At 40.3% G+C, this 24,704-nt stretch overlaps 2 protein-coding genes across 2 annotated transcripts; both read right to left on the reverse strand.

Annotated features, from left to right (window-relative positions):
* Positions 1 to 8,533: 8,533 nt before the first annotated feature.
* On the reverse strand, positions 8,534 to 13,664 carry tpbg1b (trophoblast glycoprotein 1b). The gene is made up of 2 exons (XM_014970576.2): positions 13,164 to 13,664; positions 8,534 to 12,680 (listed from the first exon to the last, which is right to left on the reverse strand). The coding sequence occupies exons 1-2, from the start codon at positions 13,415 to 13,417 to the stop codon at positions 11,831 to 11,833; spliced, it is 1,104 nt and encodes a 367-aa protein (XP_014826062.2). The 5' UTR covers positions 13,418 to 13,664; the 3' UTR covers positions 8,534 to 11,830.
* A 2,331-nt stretch (positions 13,665 to 15,995) lies between these two features.
* Positions 15,996 to 24,659, reverse strand: tmem222b (transmembrane protein 222b). The gene is made up of 6 exons (XM_014970578.2): positions 24,497 to 24,659; positions 22,951 to 23,035; positions 22,447 to 22,478; positions 22,275 to 22,371; positions 22,055 to 22,185; positions 15,996 to 19,587 (listed from the first exon to the last, which is right to left on the reverse strand). Exons 1-6 carry the CDS (start codon positions 24,613 to 24,615, stop codon positions 19,500 to 19,502), a joined length of 552 nt encoding a protein of 183 aa, XP_014826064.2. The 5' UTR covers positions 24,616 to 24,659; the 3' UTR covers positions 15,996 to 19,499.
* Between the last annotated feature and the right edge of the window lie 45 nt (positions 24,660 to 24,704).

The following is a 24,704-nucleotide window of genomic DNA, read 5'->3' on the forward strand; positions in this document are numbered from 1 at the left end:
TATTGTATTTTGATTCACTTTTGATATCTGTGGTTTTATGACTTAGAATTGTCTTTGTGGTGCTATTTTCAAATATATTTTTCCTCTCTTGAAAAATAGATTTTTAAACTCAATGAGATCTATACTGTACATGGACACACAGATGTGAGATCCTGTGTGTCTGAATGTCCTTCTGACATCCAGATAAGACTGAAATGCCTATAAAAGTATTCACCCCTTTGGGAGACTTGCCCTTTTTATTGCTTTTCTATACGAGTCATGATCAACAAAGTTTGGCATTTATATCAAAAAAAACATTTGCCACAGTTGGTTTTGGCAGATGGCCGCTCGTCCTGCAGCAGGTTCTGGTTCTACTGGAGGTTTCTTTCTGTTAAAGGGGAGTTTTTCCTTTCCACTGTCACTGTGTGCATGCTCAGTATGAGGGATTGCCATAAACTTAACGCATCACAAGTGATTGTCACAACATCCTCATCCAGGAGTGAATGTTGCAAACATTCTGCATTTCCATTGACCATGTAATTGTTCAGTTTGACATTTTGAAAATAAATTTGTTCAATGGAAACATGATTATTAAAAAAATTTAAAAAAAAGACTAGTTTTTCAATAAGGTTTTGACACCAGGATGAGGTTTTTTTTTGTTGTCTTTTTGTTCAAATCGAAAGTGATTTATTCACAAACTCTAATGGAAACACTTTTTTTGCAAAACACCAGTCACATGTTGTTGCCGTTGGTGCAAAAAACAAAGATGATGATGACAGGGCGTAGTTGGAGGATCATGGCGGCCATGTTTTATAATGACTCATCACGTGAACAAGCTTATTCATGTGAGTTTGTGTTTCTTATTTAACAGGAACGCGGTAATTGCGAAATTTCTATTTTTGTGCACATTTGTAATAGAAAAGCAGTTAGTGACTCAATGCAATCTGCTTGGTTTCCTTAAATAGAAAACCCATGAAACTAATTTACATAATTAACTGAGCTTAATGTTCTATTTGGTAACTAGGATCAATTGGAACGTAGGTGTGATTGAACTGAAATGACTTCTTTTTTTTGAGATGACATTTTGTCATGAATTGGCGCAATGTAAATAAACTGTGTTAAAAATAAGGTTGTGCATCTTGTTGGCATGTAAAAATGTGGTTTTACATGCCAACACGCGAGGCGGTTGGTAGGTTTTCTGTGCCTTTGAAAGTCTTCATTTCCAACCCACTGGACAGTATTTACCCTGTTCTCTGCTCAGTTCCAGCTCTCATTGAGCTCACTAGTGCGTGAAATAAATGATGAAGTAGCACTGGAGTGGTGAGTATCTCGTCCTTTCTATAAAATGGGTCAAGGCCATTTATAATCAACCGGTATCACAGGCCTTATTTGGAGAGGAGTGGAGCTTCCATGAATCATAGTGAAGCTTATTCCACTGCTAAGCCTAATCAATCGAACCGATTGATTAAGAATGGGCGCCGCTGAGACAATTCATCTTCATACCACAATGTTTTGTTGGTGGATCCTTGAGGATCCTTTTTCCAGACTGGAAAGCACTCTCGTCTTCTACTCCTTTTAAACTCGGCAACGTGAAACGAGCCTCAGCTGCAGAAGATCATTCAGACGCGGGGATGACGAGGCTGGATGGGACTCACAGGGAAATGCGTCTCTTTAATTGAAAAGCCCCTGACCTCATTTCTCCTACAACAACCGCAGCAACAACAAAACAAAACAAATAAAAAAAACAACAACTTCTGAATGGCCACAAGGATGGAGAGAACAATTTCTTGCCAGCTGGAGGACAACGGATCCCACAACAAGGCAACGGGACTCGCTGCTCTCCGCTCAGCAGCCTGGAAGGACGGGAGCGGGACGGGGGCCGAGCAGTGGGTGTAAAGGGCCCGGCGTTGCTGAGCTCCTTCCAGTTGGCGTCCAGTCAGAGATCCACAATAACACGGCCGTGAAGACTCCCCGGGCCAAGCTGCATTGTTGTGGTGTCGTGTTTTACAGGACGGCTTGTTGGTCATACGAGATGAAGCTTTGTTTGAAGCCATTTGTTTCTCATTTTCCACAACTCCGTGGAACCCTCTGCGGTCGAGGACCAAAAGGGGTTTTTGTGTAAATTTCAGGCTTAAAACAAAAAGAAATGTCATTATGACATTGGGCCGACATGTTGCTCACATTCCTTGGTGGGTGTATTGTGTGAGACGGATAGTCTGAATTACACGATTAAATGAAAATCAGGCGCACTTGTGCTGTGAGTTTTGAACAACATAAACTGAGGTAGATTGTACACTGCCTCCCAAAAGTATTCACACCCTTTACGCTTTTGCCCATCTTGTCACAGGACAATCACAAACTCTTGCATATTCTCTACACTGCATTTTACCAAGCATTGTTTGGTCTAGTTTCAAAACGGATTCACAAGTAACTTCTCAACAAGCTTTACAAGGCAGACCTTTACTTTAAACAATGCTTTTTTAAAAGCATTGTGGAATTAGTATGTATTTATCTCTATTAAGGATTTATTGACTTGAAGGAAGCTTATATATCTAGCTTAAAAGTTACTTGCAAGTCTTTTTTTGTTGTCTTATTTTAAGTGTTCTAAGATATCTACACTAGTAACTAGACCAAAAATACTTGGTAATGTGTTTTGCAGTGAAGGAATTTTCTGGTAATAATGTGGAATAAAAATGTCACATTTTGAGATTTTCTTTTTTTAAAGAAATAAAAATCTTTCAGTTGAGCTGCATTTTCAACAAGTCTTTCAGGGAATGTTTCTTCCACCTTTCTACGTCTAAAGATTGCAATTCGTGCTCAATATTAGTCAGACTGCATCTGTGCAAAGCCAGCTTGAAGCTTATTTATTTTTGCCAGTCTTCCACAAATCTCGTATTTGTGGAAGATTATATTCATTCTCCCACCTGTGCTGTGGATCTCTACAGCTCCTCCAGTGGGAGCTAGCACGGGGCTAACAGCTCATGCTAACTCATAACTCATTCAGCCTGTTAGTTCACATGGATATCCATGTTTTGTTGGACAACGCTATTATAAAAATAAAAATTGTGTGATTTCTGCTTTGTGTTGGTCTGTGACATAAATCCTCCCACAAAGTACAGCTTTTGTTGTAACTGAACAAATGTGGAAAAATTCAATGAACACTTGCACTTATTCACAATCACTTAAGAACTCATGACTGACACTGAAACATTAAAATTATTCAATCATGCCATGAGGTTATCAGACACAGGGTCGTCCCAGAAACTGAATGTTTTATTTTTTCCAAGCACACAATTGTCAGGATTGTCATACTGTACAAAGTCCTTATTATGTTTCTGGAAATGTGTTGCACAAAATAGAACTATGCAAATGGTCTGCCGAATGTGATGCTGGAAATGCTTAGGGGCAGAAAAATACCAACATTTACAGCACCTTCCTTAAAATAAATATATTTAACCATATTATCAATAAAAGTCCACCCTTTAATTTGAATATGTATTGAGTGAGAGAGAAAATCCCACTATAATAACTGATTGTCTACCGCAAAACTACTGTGGCACATTTAATGATGCTCATTACAAGTCCTAAATTATATAAAAAATAACAGTAACACTTTAATTTTGACACTGATCACAAAAATTTTAAACAATATTTCATTACTTCCTGTTTTCATGGCATCTAAATAAAGCATAAAGCAGACGCCCAGTTTACTTAGCACCTCTTCAGACTAGGAAAAATAGAGATTTTGAATTCAAATTTTGTTGACTTTCAACAAACTGAAGCTCAATTATCAATGGATGATTTTTATATGTTGCACAAAGACAAATAATTAAAGATCCTTGCGGCTTTCTGCAGTCGCAAACCCTGAGAAATGTTCTCAGAGCAGTAGAGTAGCTGTCTCAATGTAGAAAGCAGAGTACCACCGATAAGTTTGACACCACTGATTTTGTTAGAAACAATTATATCTCACAGTAGTATTTCCCCTGCTGGATAACAGTAGCCACTATGAACAAGAAACACACATTTTTGTGGCAGTTCATTTGCAATAAGGTTCTCCAAACCTCCTGCTTGTAGGCAAGTCCAACTAGAAATTCATAAAGTTTTCATTTTCAAAACTTTGCAGTCCACGTTGGAGCTCGCTATAGAGTTGTTTTTAGACAATATGAATGACAAAACCCATGGCAGGAACTGAGAATCAGAACTGTTTAAACTTTACCTTTAATTACATAAAGTTACCTAATTTTTAAAGTGCAATCAATAATACTTTTATAACAAATTTATATCAGTAATGATTTCTTGGTTAATGTCAAGTTGTCATAACAAAGACATTTTGAATAATGTCAACTTTGTATTAGAAGTGTCATAATTTACCGAATGACGCTTTATGACAACAGTCATAAATATTCATGAAGGCTTATCGATGTTCATGACATGTGTTTATGACAGTGTCATGTCAGTCTTATTCAACCCCCTTCAAATAAAGTGTTACCACAAACTCTTACCTGTTCATGTTTTGTCTCTGTCATGTTTCCAGGTGAAGTCAGACATAAAAAAAATACCAAATGTTTTCTGTAATTGCAGCACTTTGCAAAATAGTGCTTTTTTTTTTTTGCTTTTTTTTTTTTACATAATCCTGGTTTATTTGAAATACAAAAAACTTTATTTGTTGCTGTTTTAATCAGAATAAACTTTGAGCACATGCATAGTGCTAGCGATCAGAGTAATTCAGCCGTGTATGTATGCATGTGTGTGTGTGTGTGGGTGTGTGTGTGTGTGTGTGTGTGTGTGTGTATGCTGGAGGTGTGTTCAGGTGTTTAGTTTGGCTCCCGGCATTATGGAAGTGATGAATGAGAGGCCAGTTGGCTTTAATGGCCAGCTGGACCAACTCCTCTTCACTTGCATCCAGTGGCAAACACAATTGGTCACATTGATCAAGTGAGCAGCAGAACAATGGCTACTGCCCCACTGGGGTCCCGTCTGTTGTTAAGCCTCCCCTCCTTCACTGTGCAGACTTGTTAGAGATGATGGATAAAAGACAGGGGAGCTATTGAATCACAGTGCTTCGCAAAAGTACTCACACCTTTTTCTGGACATTACAGCCGTAACTCGATGGATTTCTCTGAGAACACAAAGGGATGAAGTGGAAGAAAAAATGGTAAATGCTTTCCAAAATTCTTCAAAATCAAAAGCTAAATATGGTGGCGTGGCACGTATGTGTGTTTGCATTTGTTCCTCTTTATGTTGGTACTGTTAATTAAAACCTGTTGTCTTCAGACCAATCAGTTGAACCAATTTGTTGAGAATGGGACACCAGTTGTCTTTAAACAGTATCACGAAGACCAAGGAGCACAGTGGACAGTTCGGGGCTGGACATTTATTACAGGGTTAGGTTGTAAAGCAATAACAAATCCACCTAAACTGACAGGCAGAGCAAGGACAGCATTAATCAGAGAAGCAGCCAAGTGAGCCTTGGTAAGTCTGGTGGAGCTGCAATCTGTTGATATGGCAACTAAAAGGGTGGTGCACTCCACAAATCTGGACATTTTCAAAGGCTGGCAAGAAGAAATCCATTGGTAAAAGGAAAACAAAAGTAAATAAAAGAATTCTGCCCTGTTTGCAGTTTGTTACAGGACATGTAGGGGACAAAGACGAAAGTGTTCTGGTCAGATGAGAGGTGGTGGCAGAAAGTAGCCTGAACATGTAGCCTGAGCTAAAATGGAATGGTTTAGCTCAAAGAATGTGTAGATTTTGATAAAATTGTTTGTATCACTCTTTCACTTCACCCTGAAACAACAATTACTTAGAAAAGTGATTCTACAAAAATATGCACCTGGACACCACACTTAGCAAACATATGTCTGTAACAACATTTGAAAACCAAGTAGGATTTTTCTTCTCTCTACCTCTCCTCAGTCTGCTTCATGCTCCCCCCACTCACACCTGCTACCCATTAGTTCATCAGCTCAGGTCTCTCGTTCAGCATTCAACCTGCCCAGTATTTAAGCACTTCATTCTCATTCGCCCCTTGCCGGTTCCTTTCGTCTGCACCCATTGCTTCCTCGCTCAACCCCATGTTGTGCTTGTGTTTCCTTGCCAGTTTCATACTGATACTGCTTCAGGGGAGAGAATATTTATATGCCCTCTATATGTTTATTTTTTGAATTCTGTTGAAAATAATTTATTATTTTCTTTCCGGTTCACAATTGCGCACTACCTTGTATGTCTACCAATTAGAATCCCTATAAAATACATGGAGTTTTATATGAAGATCCCACCTTTTTGGGTTGCCAGGTATCTGAAACACCTTTGATCCCAACACACATCCACTATTCAAGGCTAGAGGTGCATCCATAGCAAAACACAGACATCAAAGACATGATATCCCTTGAATTCTCACAAAATTCACTTAATTTTCTGATGTTTATCCAGGTTTATGTTTGACAAAATGTGTGGGGGGAAAAACAATCAAGGATAAAGAATGGCACACACATTACCTCTAGGATTACTATGTAAATAAGGCAAGCTAAGATTGAAGGGTTTGCAGTGAGTACAGTTTGAGTTTTATCACTAAATTAAAGGAAGCAATAGCAGATGTGAATGATGACATGAGTCGTTAGCTGGAGGCAGAGACAGCTGTATTTGTCATAAACTGTCAGCGGTGGGGGAGGCAGGCGGAGGGGAGGGGGGTTTATGCCACTTTGTCTCTGTCGTCATGCCGCTGACTGTTGCGGTCTCCTTTTAACATGTACAATTCCTCGCAGATGTGGCGCTGACTTTTAAGTCATATTTCCTATCTTAGCCATTAAACCCGTGTAATGGCGCCAAGATGTTCCCAGAGACGGGGAGGCACATAAAATCAAAAGCCTGCTGTGCTGCAGAGCGAAGCTGGGAAAAGACACACGTTCTCTGTGTGTGTGTGTTTTGCACAAAACCACATGTTGCACACAAACACAGCGACATCAAGCTGTTAGGAGTTTTTAAAACTGCTTCCTGGGACGAACCCTCGGCCGAACAAATGGCTCGCAGCGAAAGAGAGAGAAAAAGCCGAGATAAAGACAAAATCTTTCACTCAAACAATGAGCAACAAGCAGCCTAATGGTGGAGGGTTATTCAAGGAATTGCTTTTGCTTTTAACAAGCATATCTTTTGCACAGGGTGTAATAGAGTGTCTGCTTGTATTTCATTGTTTCCTCACAGAGGCAGCCTATAGCAAACAGCCCATATATCCCCCCCTCCAGCAGCCCCACTCATAAAAACACAAGAAAAGGCATGGTTTTAATACACACTTTAATGAGTAAAAAAGGGAAGTAATGACATGCAGGGAACATTTTTCGTCTTTCTGCTCCGCAAATTGACACCAATGACCCGCAGTCGGCTTAACGTCGTGGGTGTGACTTGTCGTGGAACAGGCCAATGAAAGCTACTCTTGGGATTTTCCTTCCAAATGCAATTATTAAGAATGATGCGAGTTTAACAATAGCCGGATCAGAGCGCTTAACTCTGTCATCATGAATGAATCCTGTTGCACTGCGGATTCGGAGACGATGAGTATCATAAGGCATCCTTTTCTTCTCTTCTTTTTTTTTTTGCGCTGGAAAACAAAGCTTCTTTGAACCGTCTCGCCATCCGAGCTGGCCCTTTGTGTCGGCCCGCGGAGCTCAATTGTTTTCTCCTTCGGTGACTAAATGTCCGGCTTAATGTGGCGCTGCGGCTCGGGGGAAACGATACCCCGACCTCGGTCCCGAGCATTAAGATTACATTCATTTGTGTTGGGTTTCTAAACACACAAGATTACATTTGGGCTAAATGAGTATGCACAGACATCAAGAGCTCCACGTGTTTCTTTTTTGTCATTCCACAGCCACTAAAAAGGCTCCGTGGCGTAAACAGTTTGGGATCGCCGCCGGAGAGGTTTGGACATATTGATAGGATGAAGATGCTGTTCTGGCTTCGAACAAAGGGAGGCTGTTTTACTTAATTTCAGGCCTTCTCTCCCCCCCACCCCCCCTCTCTCTCTCTCTCTCTCTGTCTATTCTAAATACCTTGATAGCTAGCAATTTGGACAATAAACACATTGAGGAATGGCAGCTTGCCATTTCTTCTTCTGGTCTGAGTTGGGAGCATCAAAAGGCCACAGAGAATTGCTTTTGTCATTTGGAAAAACAAGGATGACACACATGACACCATCTGGAATTCATTCTCTGCTTCACTTTGAACATGTGCATCCCATTTGGGACGTTTAGGTTTCAGTGTGGCTAAAGGAGTTGGGTAAAAATAATCACACAGGTTGCTTAGGCTGCGTCTGATTTGTTTCGGAAGTCAAAGTGCAGCTGCTCCAATTGGAAGTCCAAATCAGTAGGAACTGCTAATGGCTGTGGTGCTAATTGTGATCCTCCCATATTAATATTGCACACTTTCTTCGTATTTCTGAAGGAAGGTATACTGCCTCAGGTAAACAAACTTACGTAACAGCTATGTAATTTACACAATCACCATTTCCACTGATTATATAACTGTGCAGTTTGACATTTCGAAAATAAATTTGCTCAATGGAAACATGGCAAAACTTTGCTACGATGAGCAAAATTGGTTTATTTCGCAAAACTGCAACAGAAACACTTTTTTCACATCACGATAGTCACGTGATCAACAAGCAGAGGTTGCCCCAGGCGCAGTAGTAGTTGGGGGAGCATGCTGATTTTTTTAATGTCTTATCACGAGTACAAACATTTTCACCTGTGATTTTAACTGTTTCTTATTTGAAGGAAACATGAAACATAGCTAAATTGTGTTTTTTCAACATCAGCGGAATATCGACAATTTTTTGCGCACATTTGTAATGGAAATGCAGTTCCAGTTTAATTGACGGCTGAACTGGCTAGCATCGGATTTTTTGACATCTTACAATCTGCACCATGAATCCTATAATAATACACACCGATTTAGCATTAACACAAATGCTAACATATGTCTGAAAGGACCAAACAAATACATTCTTTAATCTTTATGCTACATTATACAAACTTTGTGCTGATAAAGATTCCTTCTTTTTGGGATGACTGAAAGTGAAAGTGAAACTGAAAGCATGACCAATTATCTGATCACAATCGACCACTGTAAAATCCACACCCTTCATCCCAGTTCTCATCCACTATTCATGGCCAGGGGTGCAGCCATACTTCAAACATATGACATCCTTTGAATTTTCACAAAATCCACTTCATGTTCTGATGCTTAAATCTGCCTAACAATGTTTTTTAATGTGCTAACATACATGGCAATACAGGACACAATGTCATGGCACTTTAACAAACACAAGATAACACAATAATGTCCATTCAAGCTCTTAAAATAGCATGTTTACAAATAAATAATGTACAAAGCTATGAGCCCCACTGGTTCAATGAAGTTCCTAACACCAGAGGTTTTCATAAAAAGTTCATATCTGCCACATTTAGGACTGTTTTTTTCTTACTCAGCAACCATCCTTAGTACTAAACCTGGACTTTTTTCGTTGGAATTCCGACTTTAGGTTGGGTTCTCCATAGATTTCCCACTGGAAACTGGAAAAATCTGATCACCAAGTACAAATAGGATATACACAGTTAACATTGCTCCAGTGGTAAAAGGCAATGGTAGCAGAGAAAATTCCTTGGGTTCTGATTTTTAAAATGTGCTTTTTACTGGTAGTTCCTGTAGTTACATGTAGCAGAAAAAATGTCATATTGCAGCAAGTAGAAAAGGGAATAAAAGTCACAGGAGACTAAGATGGGCTAACAGCTAGCCAGAAATCTGTAGAACACACAGCTGTGTTAGCCCATAATAAAGATTCAGAGATGTTGTCACAGTTGAAGCAGCCAGTGACGTAAATACAAGTAATTATTATCGCAATAAAAAGACTCCTTAGATGCAGTATGTGGTAGGATATTGTTCATTTTGTGACATATTTGTTAAAACTGTCACCATGTTGTGACAGTATGCTATGAGACAGATAATCTGTGAAAAATCAAGCTTCTCCGCCTTCTCCAACTGCTAACTAGAAACAATCAATCAGAGCCAGGAGGCGGGACTTAGCGCTGTCAATCACCCTTGGTGTGGCGCTGCTCAGTCTCTGATTCCCCTCCCTTCCTTTCTCTCTGCTACCATACAGTTTCTTCCTGTTAACAGAACCTGTAGAGAATGCTAAGGCTAGTTAGCATGGCCACTTCATGTTGCGGTGAGTTGTTTCTCCGCCATTAGCACATTGAGCAGCAAGTACGTGGGGATGATTGACAGCGCTAAGGCTGGTTCTGATTGGTTGTTTTTGACTGAGAAAAGAAAATTTCTTCATATTGCAATAGAGGTCACATCGATCTTTTCTCAGATTATCTCTCATATTATTACACAAACACAACATGGTTACAGTTTTAGCAAATATATAAAAAACATATATTTTTAAATGTGCATACTGCAGGTTTAAAGTAATATTTTAATTTTATCTACATATTTTTTTCTGAAGAGAAGTGATAAACAGGTTTTCCAGAGCTCCAACTTGAATGTGATATCATACACAAATGATATAATCCATTACTTGAATAAATAGCATTCAAGTAATACAATATGGGATTTTTTTTTTTACCTGTTAGCGTCACCGTATTATGATCATTTTTTCTTGATTGTCCAGACAGAAAAGCCTTCTGAGTGCTGCTTACTGTTGTTAAGATGCTTTCTGTTTGTAACACAGCTTCAAAAAGAAGAAAACCCCCGTAATACTCTATGGTTCCACATTGAAGCTTGTGAAGCCATGACTTTGTTGATCCATTTGACCAGCTGTTAGCGTTCTGCCGCTCTGACGATTTTGTTTCTTCTCTCCAAACTGGCTGCAATATGGCATCTTTGCTATGATAGGTAAGAACGCTGTCACTGACAACAACTTCATAGAACCTCGCTTTTTAGGAAATCTAAACTAACCCTTTACAGCACATATACCTCCGTCTTCACCAAGCCGCTTGAAAAGACCTCGTGAATGAAACAATGTGGCTGGTGTTTCAGAATCATCTGTATCTTATCATTGCAGGGAGGAAAAGCCCCTTAAACAGAAAAACGTGGAGAGCCAGACCTTTTTTTCTTCTTCTTCTTTTTTTCCTTCAAAGCGCCTCCAGAGCGAGGGCTGTTGTCTTTAAGGAGGAGGGGAAGAAAGAGGAGTGGGGGGGGGTTACTTTCAGCGGCTTCAGCTCGGGGCTGGTTCTCATCATTTTGACAATAAAACTCAAGGAGTTGAAACAAAGCAAAGTTTCACGAAAAAGAGAAGGAGGGAGGGAGGGAAGGGGCAGGGAGATTTCCGCTGGCCTGTGCTGAATTGTCTTCTCCACTTCTAATCCAACAGCCAAAGAGGGGCAAAGTGGTGATTTTAAGAGGAGCTTTGGGGGGTGGAGGGGAGAAAAAGCTTTTGGTGGCTTAATTCCTCTCTGGCACCCTGGGGCAAGAGGCCGGAGGGACCAAAGGGCTTCAAAGGGATCAAAGATGAATGAGTGATTGTGCTTTAAATTCCCAAAGGTTTGTTTTCATAGTGTCTGAATTTTATTGCAGTTCTGTTACTCCCGCCTCCCACTTCCCTCCTTTTCCATGAGATCTGTTTGATTCACAAATTTAAAAAAACAATACTGAGCTCACTTCAGGCACTTACTTTTGCTTCTTGAAAGTGTCAAACATCTCCATTTGACTGAGTGCATGCTTCAATCAAAGTGTTGTTGTTTTAAGATATATTTACAGGCACGTCTGTACATAATTTTTTTTTTTTTTTTACATTCTGCAACTGATAAACGAATTAGGAGAAAGAGTTTCTTGCGGATGCAGCGCAGCGATCGTCCTCTCATGCGTCAGCGCTTGTGGAGACTTGTGATAACCTGGGGTCGGAGTCTATCTCGAAGCGGTAGTGGTAGCCCTCCCAGACCTCCCTGCAGGCGTCCCGCATGTCATATACACGCTTCTTGATTCCCTTGCGGTTGAGGTAAAGTACTAAGAGGAAAATGAGGCCTATGAAGCCCAGAACGATTCCCAAGAAGACATAAGAGGTCTGCAAAGCGAGATCTGCCCCCACGTCTCTCTGCTGGCATTCCAGAGTCTGCATACCCACTGTGAGAATGGATGTGTTCCTCATGCTGGGAGGGAAGGCGCACAGGAGGCCCTCAGCATCCCTGACGCGATCCTGGGATCTGTTGAGCCATTGCGCAAAGGGTTCAATGCCACAGGTGCATGTGAACGGGTTCTTCCCCAGAAGCAGAGAGGCTCGGGGAAGGGAGTCCAACTCTTGCAAGCCTTCGTCGGTGAAGGTCTTGAGGGCATTGAGCGTGAGGTCAAGCTCCTCCAGGCTCTCCAGACCTGAGAGGGCGAGGCTGCGGATGGCCACCAGAGAGTTGTTGGAGAGCTGGAGCCGGCGCAGGCTGTACATGCGGGAGAAGGTGTGCGAGGGCAGGTAGATGAGGTTGTTGTCAGACAAGTCCAGGACCTGTAGGTTCGCCATGGAGATCCTCTGGAGGGAGGCAGCCAGGTCCATCACCGACGAGTAGTTGTAGAGGGCTCGGCTGAGGTTGAGCTCTCGCAGCGACTGGCTGATGTTGCTGAAGGCTTCGGGGTGAATGACGGTCAGCTGGTTGTTGCTCAGATCCAGAGAGCGAAGGCGGAGAAGTCCGGAGAAGGTGTGGAATTCCATCTCTGAAATTCTGGGTTTGAAGAAAAGCATGACGTACAGGTCAAACTTCAAAGCACAGTTCCAGAGGAAGTCTGGATGAAAGTATGTCTTTACACAAAGAAGTACCCTGAGTCATGGATTCAACACTCTTGACTCTTCATCTTATGAAGAGTCGAGTGTTCTAATGCCACAGAGAAAAATGATAATCCACTACCTTGGATTACTTGCTCAGTTCAATAAAATGTTTGCATATTGTTCTAATTGACACCAAATGTTATCTTGAGGCACTTTAAAAGCCAATTACATGTTCAGTTATGCAGAAATACACAATCCAGATTTATATGGTACAATCCAATCATATAGACAGATTAGACTAAATGGCCCACAGCCTTTTCTAATCTCAAATGTATGACAACACAGACTAATTCAACTCATAATGCCAACTTAAAAGTTATGTATGTAAGAACGTTCAGCCATTTGCATTGGATCGGTGGTTTTTATAGCAGTATCTTACCTGTTGTTGCTCAGGGAGAGGTTGGTCACATTATCCAGACCTCTGAAAGACTCCGGACCGATTCGGCTGATCTGATTCCCAGTTATAAACAGATTCCTGGTGTATCCCGGGATCCCGGTCGGGATACTCCTCAGGTCTTTGGAGACGCACTTGACGGTTTGCGCCGCTTCCGAGCACTCGCAGCGCGGAGGGCACGACGCGTAAACGGAGGCGAGGAGCGCGCAGAAAACAAAGCGGCTCGTCAGGTGCAGCATGTTGGAGTGAAGTCAAAAAGTAACGGGAGCGAACAAGACGAAATCAGGAGGAAAATATATTACTGGGGGCAAAGGGAAAGGGGGACAGGATGAAAGAATCAGCTTCTCCGACACGCCAACATCGCGAGTTCAGTTGTCCCGGCTGGGAATGCGCCTTCAACTTCGCATGTCTGCAGAAAGTGCGGTCCGGAGGCTGGGTCTGATTTCCATGAAAACAGAACTGGGGGTCGTGCCGATCACAGGGGAGGGGGGGCTGTTTGATCCTCGGAGCGGGGCGTCGCTTCTTCCCCCAACAATACAGTTAAAAGGACCATCGACTGGTTCGATGATGATCTGCGGGGAGGGGCTTCTCTCTCTCCCGCCTGACCGGATCCACAAGGAAGGAGAGGGGCTGGAGATGCCAGGGTTCCGGTGTCTCACTTGAATTTCCCCCAGAACCTAACGCGTGGTCCGGCACCGTTACATTAGGCCAACAGTATGACTACCCGAGCCTAAATCTGGATTTTTAAATGTGGACATACATTTATCATAAAATTTGCATTATAGTCAGGGACGGATTTCCAAGGATGTGGGGCCCTGGGCTCAGGGCCCCACATCCACCAAGAGATTTGGTGTCTTTTCCACGACAGAAAGATTCTCCTTCTAATACAAATTCCAATAGAACAATAGTTCTGCAGATAAGTGGGTATGAATTAATGTATGGTATATTTATTACATCTGCTAAGAAGTGGCTCCATGTTGTCCTTCAAATAATTACTATAACTTCATACTTAAGTAGTCCCATAAATATTAATACAGTTCATCTGATATGGACCTTTGAGATTTATATCAAAAGTGATGCAAAACATGTATTCATTTTAAAAAAGAAGAAAAAACATCTTTGGTGCCCCCTTAAAATTGTGGCCCTGGGATATTTCCCTTTTAAAGCTGCAGTGTGTCATTTTTACAAAAATGTTTGTTATGACAACATGGTATGAGATAAACTGATTTTAAAAAATCAAGCTACTATTTCTACCATTACTAATTCACAGCTTCTGGTCAAAAAGAACCAATTAGAGCCAGGAGGAGGGTCTTAATGCTATCAATCATCCTCCTGCGTTTGCTGCTCGGTGTACTAGTGGTGTAAAAACAATTTACCATTAAAGAAAAACCATTTACTCGCAGTCATTGTTGGCTATGCTAACTAGCATTAGCATTCATGGCAGGCTATGCTGTGGTGAATCAGCTGTAGCTCAGCAAAGAGCAAGTGGGATGGGGTGAGCATGAGAGTGATTGACAGCGCTAAGGACCTCCTCCCGGCTCTGATTGGCCGTTTCTGACTGAGTGGTGTATTTCTGTAGTTGGTACTAGGAGAATCAGGAGTTCTTTCATCCCACAGATTATCTGTCTTATACTGTCACAACAGAACTTTAACAAATATGTAAGAAATGTAACTTTTCTAAATAAAACTTTCCAAAGTCTGGCCCAATATGCAGGATAATCTCCTCTGAACGGGACTGTTGGCCACTTACAAAGGGACGAATACGTCCTCATGGTCGATGTGTATTCTGACAGCTTCTAACCATTTTTGACGGGAATCACTCCTGAGCGTATAAATAGAAACTCGAAGAGGAGGAAGAGAAGTTGTCAACCTTCAAGCTGACAGCCCTGATGAAACACAGCACTCATAATTCAATGATGGAAACCCAAAAGGAGGGGAGGAAAAAAAGAAAAGGCCCACACATTGTTAGAATAATAGACATCTTTATTGGTGTTATAGCTGTTCACACAGTCACTTTCTGAATTTTGGAGAATTCTCAGCAGTAAGAAAGATATCTGGAGGATCGGAACAACACAAGAGTTTGAGTCAGTAGACTCGTGTTAAGTGTGTAACAAGTGAATGGCGGCACTAGTAACGCCATCCCGACTGTCTTTTGTCCGCAGACTGGAACGGCGGGACAGCAGGTCCCCACATTCCTGGACCTGGCTCCTGGATACGGAAAGGCACCACAGCAGGCAACACCTAAGACCGCTTCAATGATCTCCACACAGTACTGCATTCCTGTGCAGGACTTCCTACAAAGAAGCCACCTCTCCTCTGTTTTATGCACAAGTAAGCTCCTATATGACAGGCAGTTATTATAAGGCGATCTCAAAAGAGCTGGATATTTATTTCCTCTAATAGCAACGAATGAGCATCTTTTCTAATCCAGCTAATGGAAACAAGAAACCACATTTTGACTTAAGCGTAAATGAAAAGTGCTAGATATTTTAAAAAGGTGACATTTCTTTCAATGTTTCCCAAATCGACCCGACCCTGAAAGCAAGATGTCTCAGAACTTAGGAGTGTCCGGAAAATATTGGGAAATAAAAGATTCTTAACTGCTTTGCAAATGATCTTGTTAATCAACGTAGGGCTGGGTGATATGATTAAAAAATAAAACATGATTTTATTTTTTTATCCAAAACTCAACTCGATTTCCGATTTTTATTTTTTCTCCTTTGTTGTTTTTTTTTTTTATCACATACGTATAAAAAGAAAGAAATGACAGAAGATATCTTGAAAATATCTAAAAAAAAAAATAAAAAAAAAAACAACTGGCTTTTGTTATTTAATTCAATGTCGAAACAAACAGAAGTTATAAAACATGTTTGTCAAAATCATCACTCTGAACTATGGAAGCCCAGGGTGAAAAAATGATTTTCCAAAAATTACATCTTCAAAACCAGAAAATTCAATCAAATTGATAAAATCAACTTACTGCCCAGCCCTAAAGCAACATAATAAATGCAAGAGAGGCAAACGCGGTTTTCTTTTTTATCCTGAAATTGATTACTTGGACTCTACAACAGTGTGTCTTTTTCTGTGTTTTTCTGCTTTGATCTAAGCAGCAGTAATAGAGACGGTCTGCAGCTGCAGATGATGAAACATTACTGCTGTCTCCACTTAAGTGCAGATGATTAACTCAAATTTGTCATCAACTCTGATTAAAGATAATTAGCTATTCCATACCCGCAAGAAACAGAGAAATATACAGCACTAAATTAAAAGCACTACAAAAGTATTTACACACCTTGAAGATTTTCCACATTTTTTTCCACATTAAAAATCATAAAAGACTGAGTTTAACAGGATGTTATTCCATAGAGCAGAGGGTCTGCAACCTGTGGCTTTTTGAACCTTCCACAATTTCTCTCAACAATTTGGCTGAAAAAGTGGAAAAAAACACAAACAAAAAAAAACACCACTTAAAAAAAAATAATAATTTATATATATATATATATATATATATATATATATATATATAAAACAAATGCAAATAGAGAACTTTAGGGGCTTTTTTTGCAGACAGAATGAGTGAAGTAACAGTAATATTTAATCATTATTTTTCCTCATCACTGAGTGGTAAACTTTTTTGTGTAAATAATTAATTCCACAACATTTGTGGCTATAGTATAAACGAGTTTCATTCAGTTGGACTGGGGGCAAAAATGGTTCTTTGGTTTGTAAAGGTTGCCGACTCCTTGAATAGACCAAATGGTGAGACTCACCGCAGCACTATGCTGCCATCACCGTGTTCCTCCTCTCTAGTGTTTTCTATTGCATACAAGCCAACTGCAGCTCCTGCTTGGATTGTGGGAAGGTTCAAGAGGTGTGAATACTTTTCACAAGGTTGAAGAGGCAGGGACGATTATGAAAGACGACTTTCAATTTCAAACCTTTTTCCTGCATGCATGCGACACACACATGCAGCCATGCAAGTGCATGCTCTTCCCAATAAAATATGTAAAAAGTAGCACACAGTCTGTTTTAGGCACGGCTCTGCTGCAACCGTCAGCAGATGATAAACATAAACATGGAATACAAAGTACAATTTTAGTGTAAATGACTAAGATTTAAAAAGTCAAGGTCATGTTTTTACAAAATGCCCATTAAAATGGGGAGTCAAATATTTACAGGCAAGAGAGGCAAATTGTACACTTGAATGTAGGACGGAGTGTTAGGGCCAGGCACAGAAAAAAAAGTTAATTATGAGAAAAAGTCACATAATATTATGAGAACAAAGTCACAATATTGCAAGAATAAAGACATACGGCAGCAAGTCAGAGTAATGTAAAAACAAAGTTGCAATAACACAAATTCAGAATATTACGAGAATATGGTCGCAATATGAAAAAAAGGCGGAGTAGCACAAAAATTTATTTGCATATTACCAGAATAAAGTGAGAATAACATCTAAATTTATACGAGACAAAAGTCGTAACGATACGAGAAAAAAAGTCATGAAAATCAAACCAGAGTGATATGGGAATATCCATCCATCCATTTTCTAACACCCTTGTCCCTTAGTGAGGTCAGGAGGTGCTGGTGACTATCTCCAGCTAACATTTTGGGCGAGAGGCGGGGTCATCCTGGACAGGTCGCCAGTCTGTCGCAGGATATGGGAATAAAAAAATGACAAAAAGGCAGAAGTTGCAATAATACAAAGAAAAGAAATCGTAGTATTAGACAAATCTCGTATGACAAAGTCAAAACGATATGAGAATAAACTCATAATCTGAATAAAATTATAATATTAGAATGAAGTAGTAATGTCATGATAACTCCTACAGGAAAAAATAATTTAAAAATTAATAAAATGAGCAACGCTGGGCATCTTGTGAAGTCATACTTTGGATTTGGATTTACAAAGAAGACATACTTAAAGTCTGAACACATCAGCATTAAATATCATCAGGAGGAGGACTTTGAAACAATTGTCATTTTAAGACTTCCTTCTGATAATATTGCATCTTTATTCTACTAATATGACTTCATTGTCAAAATGTTAAGAAAAAACATATTGCGTATTCTGGCCCTAATACTCCGTCATATGAATCAAGGCCCTGTGAGCCAGATGATGTTTAGAAACAAGTACTGTCTCATCGTCTGTCTTGACCTTACAGGATGTTGGTCGGGTTGAATTTAAACTTTAAAAAGGTGGTCCTGATATTTCCCAAAGACTTTCAGCTCTGAACCGCTGAGCCGGGAAAGCAGCAGGAAGTGGCGGCGCTCGCTGAAACACTGAGCGATGGTTGGCGAGTGTGAAAAACCTGAGAATCCTGGCTACCTGCTGCTGCTGGGAGAGAGGGAGAGAGAGCTCCACGCTCCTTTGTCTCTGTTTGCAAACAATGACATGATTTGAGTCTGCCCCCTCTACCCCAACAGCCATGGTAACGGATTTGTAGTGCCAACTGTCATGAAGACCGAACATTTAATAGGGGGAAGAAAAAAAAAGGCAGAATGCTGAAAATGCCACAATGTGGAAGAGATCTGCGATATCGGTCATGAATCAGGCACTGACTCTGATTTCTGTGTGAAAAGTCAGTAATGAGCAGAAAGAAAACATCTGAGTGGGTTTGTGGAGGGTCAGCCCAGAGACATCCATCACAGCCACATTCACCAAGGTTGCTACAATCGTCGCAGTGATGAGCTGCTGCTAACAGCACTGTGAGGTTAGACGTGTTCAAGGAATCTTTAAGAAAATATCTCTCAGAAGATGCCGACTTGCTCGGTGTGTCGTATACAGACAGGAAAATACGCTCATGTTGCTGTGGAAGAGCTACATTAGATCAAGTATGAAATGCTAGAAAGTCGCGATAAGGCAGCTAATGACGTTTGTGCTCCACGTATAAAAATGGCTTTCTGGAAGCACTGAAGATATCAGGTAAACAACCCCATCAGTCTGAAAGCAAGGCATGAACTCTACTACACCAGAACTTCTTTACAATTAGTGTGAAGCTGTTATTGTCGAATGTACAATAGCTGGAATTCATAAAAATGCATATGTGTGAATGGATATCAATCGTTGAGGTATTACAGCTTCGGCACTGCAGTGAGAAAAATAAAATAAACACGTTTCCTGTGTGGAAGTCCTCTCCCAGAGATAGGCAGGCTTTAGGTCCTCGGTTACTGTAGCTCGACGCGGCGACGCCGTTCTTCAAAAGGTGGTTCGTGTTTGGTCGTGGCGCCGCAGTATGGAGGGCAGGGCGGATCGCACGTGTGGATGTCGCACGCCGTGTCCGCCGCCTCGCCAGGCCCCCTGCCGGCCCCCCGCCCCGGTCATCGGATGTTGACGATGAGAGCAACTGTGAGGACGATGCCCACGAGCAACAAGAACGGCAGCCAGGTCTTCAGAACGCCCGCGCAGCTGGACAGAGCACAGAGAACAAGCTGAGGACAGCCGAGTTTATGCTGCTGCAGAAAGATCACACAGAGTAAACATCGCAGAGGGATGATAAGCTTCCAGCATTGATGGACACACGCTGCGCTTTCATTTCAATTCTCATGTTAACGAGTCGATATCATGAAACCAACCGCTGTAACCTGAGTGAAGTTGTCCCCCCTGCCTTCTTCAAATCTAAAGAAACTGATGTCAAATGTTTGTGCTTCATTTGTGCAGCAAAAATTTTGATTTATACTGCTTTACTTTGAAGACATTAATCAAAGTTTAAAGGTCAACCAGCTCCCACCCACATATTACCCACATCTGACAAAATTGGTGTCAAACATTTGTGCAGCTAAAATTTTCGCTTGTGCTGCTGTCACTTTAAAAATACTAATAGATGTTTCCAGAGGTCATGAAAGGTCAACCAGCCCCTCCACCTTCTTCCAATCAGAGAGAAATTGGTGTCGATCAACTCGACTACACTTGTGCAGCAAAAAAATTTAGTTTGTGCCGCTTTTGCTTTGAAGAATGAAATCTTAAAGGTCAAAAGGTCAGCCAGTACCCCCTCACACTCGCCAAATCTAACAAAATTGCTGTCAAATGTTTGTGGTAAGTTTGTGCAGTAAAAAAAAAAATTGAGTTTGTGCTGCTATAATTTTAACGATATTAATGAAAAAGTTTCCAGAGGTCCTCTACAGTCTATTACAATCTGGAATTTTGGAAGTAAAGTTAGGCATTTTACCTAAAAATCAAAATCAAAACATAACCTTTTGACTCAAAACATGAAACGAGGTTGAATTAACAGAAAATCGTTTTTAGATTATATTGTCATGCATTCTGATTGGTCGTTCCTTAAATAAGGCACTTTTCTATCCTTCATGCTTTATCCTTTTAGATCTTCCATCTATATTATATGCAGTAAAAACAGTTTTGCTGCTCAGTTGTTCAGGTTGCTGCTGTATGGAAAAGTTGCTATGAAATGTAGTTTTTAAAAAAAAAACAAAAAAAAAACAGAACTCTACTAGAGGTGTAGCAGTTTCTTCCTGAGGTTTGCCCTATATAACTCATTATGCATCCTTAGAATCAGGGCGCCTTCCTTGCATCGTGGGACCCAGCAGGTTCAGACCCAGTGAAATCATGCCTGGGCTCTCGGGATCCCACTGAGGAACAGCGTTTATTTTCTCCTGCTGGCTGTAAAGAAGCCAGCTGGACATTGTGGGCTTCTTGGATGGAAAAAAAATGATTCTGGTGTTTTGAGATACTGTCACTTTCCCTAATAAGATTAAAACTGACATAATTTCCTGATGGATTCAGGAAAGAAGTAGTTTTACTTCTCAGTTTTTCACATTTTGCCAAGTTGTGCCCACAAAATTTTCTGTATCTTGTTGGGTTTCTAACAGACCAATGTGACCAAACAGTAGATAAATATGACCAAACTTAAAGTACTCAGAAAATGTAAATGCTTTAAAATGAAACACACAAGTGGAATTTATCGACATGTTTGTTATTTTTACGTGGATAACGACAAACTAATATTTGGATAAAACGAACGAGGTAGATTAATTTAGAAGCGCTTTTTGAACGCCGCTGTGATAGGCTGACACAAAGCAGATTATACGTTGTAAATTTTTGAATTTTTCTCTTGAAAAGATTTTGAAAACCACACCATTTTTTTTCTTCTCTACTACCACAGACTTATTTGTGTTGGTTTACAGTTTAATGCATGTAAATGGGGCTGCACAACATCCAAAAACGTGATTAAGATTCAGTTGTCGACCGATGAGTTTAATCTCTGCTGACAGTAAGTTTCTGTCAAAACTGTTAGCCAAACTACAACCCACACTGTTAAATCCTGACCAGACAGGCTTTATTTATAGATGCTACTGTCTAACAGAGACATGTTCACAGTTCTGGGAAAATTTAATTTGGGGGCAGTTTTCCTTAGAATGATTCAGACATTGAATAATTCATGAATAAATGGACGCCAATCAGATCCCTTCCCAATTGCAAGAGGTGTCCCCCCAGGATGTCCCCTCAGCCCACTCCTCTTTGCCTTAGTGCTGGAGCCCGTTTGGCAGCACAGGGATGTAAAGCGTTTAACAATCGCCTTATATACAGATGATGTCCTCATATTCCTTTCGTTCCGTCAACTATCAATTTCTGTTAGGATGGGAATTCTTAATTAATTTAGTTACATTTCAGGCTATGATTCAATTGCTGTACATCGCAATGACAATATTGATTGTGATTAATACACGTTTTTCTGATGCGTTTATTCGTTCCTTCAGCAGTCTTTCTGAAGTTTAGCATCTCGAACACATCAAGTTTGACCACTGACTGCAGGAAATGTTTATCCAGAAAACATAATATCTGACCAAAAATGCATCGAAGAAGTTTGTTGTAATTGAAATACTGCAATGATGATGATGATGAAAGACGTCTGTCTTACCCGACATATTTTCCGTGGATGAATGAGAGAAGGCAGAGGTTCACCATGTTCCATGAGGTACTGTTCTCGTATCGCATCAGATTCAGAGCCATGGCCACATGGGAGTGACAGTTGTCACAGCACAGGTTGTGCTTTACAAAAACAAAAACATTTCACCATTTTAGATTTCTCCCAGCGATCCGTAAATTAGATTAGAACCATAAAAGCAGCCTTTAGTTACCATCCTGTGCTTGTACTCCTCTGAGGCGTCGTGCACGGCCGTGTCCCAAGCGTTGGAGCCACTGGCGTAGACTTTACTCGCGTCGAGCATCCAGTACCTGCAGATCCAAAGAGGCGAGTTTGGATTTCATCGTTCCCATTAAGCGTTAGATATTGCTGAAGGACATGCTTACTTTGTAGGTCTCCCAAAAGCCATGTTGTCTTCCTGCAAACGGAAACATTATTCATCCTTAACCCATTTTTCTGATTTTACAAAAAACATGTTCAGGCATTTAGCAAATGGAGGTAATTTTGGATTATACTACAGTACAGCACACTTAAATACACATAGTACACCTATTTGTTCAGTCAGTGCAATTAGGAGTATAACAGTCTAAGTGAAACAAAAAGAAACTGAAACTGTCAAAAGATTGACTAACTTGGTCAAACGTGAAAAAAAAAAACACAACAAACCTTCTTTCAAATAGTGCAATTAGGATTCTAAATATAATGTAAAATAAAAAATAAAAATTAGACTGAGTAGATCTGCCCTTATGGATCGGACACATTGTTATCGACACTTGATCTGAATTTTTTTTCAATGTCGGGGTCGATACAGTTAATATCAGATTGGTGCATCTTTGCCGACAACAAATACATCCGTTTCTTTGTTTCAGAGCACCTGACTCATTACTCACCGAGACGAAGTACGGTCCAGCAAAGTCCCGGATAACTCCGGAGGAAGTGCAGATTCCCATGTGACCAATGAAAGGAAACAGCCATCTGGACGAGAAATGAGAGGGGGAAAGAAAAAAAAAAGAGAAACCCACAGGTATATTTATTTGCAGATCGATATTTGTGGAAGGATATTTTACACAGCAGATCTGAAGTCCACGCCTGAGACACTGAGGAAAAAGCTGGATGTTGTTCTGACACAGGAAAAGAACCCGCATGTACCACATACACTTTGGAAAACATCCAGAGGTAATTCTAAATAACCTTTATGACTAATTTTCTTTAGTCATAGAAAATTATCAGGGGTTTTTTTTGTTGCAAATTTATGACCATTCAACAGAAAATATCCAAGTTTTTTTCTTGTAAATATGTAAAATTAATGTAGATATTTCTACATTTCTTTTTTTTTTTTTTTTGGCAAAGATTTACTCCTACGTAGCAGTTTTCTTTATCCCTTGATTTACAACAACCCTTATACTCCATTGTAGCTTTATTAGACAACAGTAACTTAAAATGCCCATCAGAGCTATGCCTGAAGTGTAAAAAGTATGGATATGGTGGCTGACTTCATAGCAGTTTTGTCCAACCTTTATAGAAAATTGGCTTAAACATTATAGTCTGAGTGACTTAATATCGGAAATGCAATTAACAATAAGAGGAAATAAAGTATATATAGAAAACTTTTCCATACTTTATTCAATAATAATGAAAACCTGAACACTTTCAATTAAAATAAGTTTTTAGACATTTCTAGATGAAACTGTATAAACACTCCTTAGTAAGAAAAAAGCCATTAGAAGTGTAAATAAACAGCCTACATGGTTCCCATACATTTTTCATTTCTATTCATATTCCAGACTCAAATTTCCAGAGGTAACAATCCAATTTGTAAAACATAAACTTTACTGGAAATATGTCTATTATTTCCTAGCTTTAAACATTAAACCAGCAAAAACTAACAAGAGCCGATCTTTTGCTTTTATCTATTCAAGTCCTGGTTCTTCTTCTTTAAACGCTATTGTTTTATAACGTTCATATGCTTTATCGTTGCCATTTTTGGTATTCAGTTTATTCTGTCAACACCTCACACTTACATATTTGTGGCCCCTGGTGGGGTCCCGACCCCAACTTTAGTAATTTTTGTCCGAGATTATTATTTTCTTTTCAACCCAGAACTTCCAAACTGCCATTTCTGAGTAGAAATAGAAAGTAGCATGAAATACGCTTAAGCCTTTCGGATTTCCAAGTTGCTCACTTCCTGTTTATCATACTTCTAATTTACTGTTTAATTATTAATGTACTGGACCCATTATCTCACACATGGCAATAAGAACGGTCAAAGCGGCAGTAATGAGACTTTCTTTATTAATAAAGCGCAACAAACAGCAACAGGATGGTGCTGTTGTCCGATTTGTTAGCAGGCTAAGCTAACAAAGCTGTCACTTTCCTACAAGGTGCAGAGGTTTCCTTTAGTTAAAACAGACACAGACGCTGACGACCGGAACTCACGATAGCACGGGGATGGGTGTCCACACTATGCAGTAGGGAAAGCGGCTGATCTCCGGGGCGATTTTCTCTGACGCTATATGATAATTCTTCATGTTGTCATTTTCAACAACATCCGCCATAGCCAGCTGTGGAGTACGAACTTCATTTGTCTCATAGCAACTGCGTCAAGTTACCGCCCAAATCCAGGTCAGAAACCGGAATACACGGA

This window comes from Poecilia mexicana, unplaced genomic scaffold, assembly GCF_051168715.1.
Source record: "Poecilia mexicana isolate PSO_F unplaced genomic scaffold, ASM5116871v1 scaffold_11, whole genome shotgun sequence".
In the NCBI taxonomy this organism is placed as follows: Eukaryota; Metazoa; Chordata; class Actinopteri; order Cyprinodontiformes; family Poeciliidae; genus Poecilia; species Poecilia mexicana.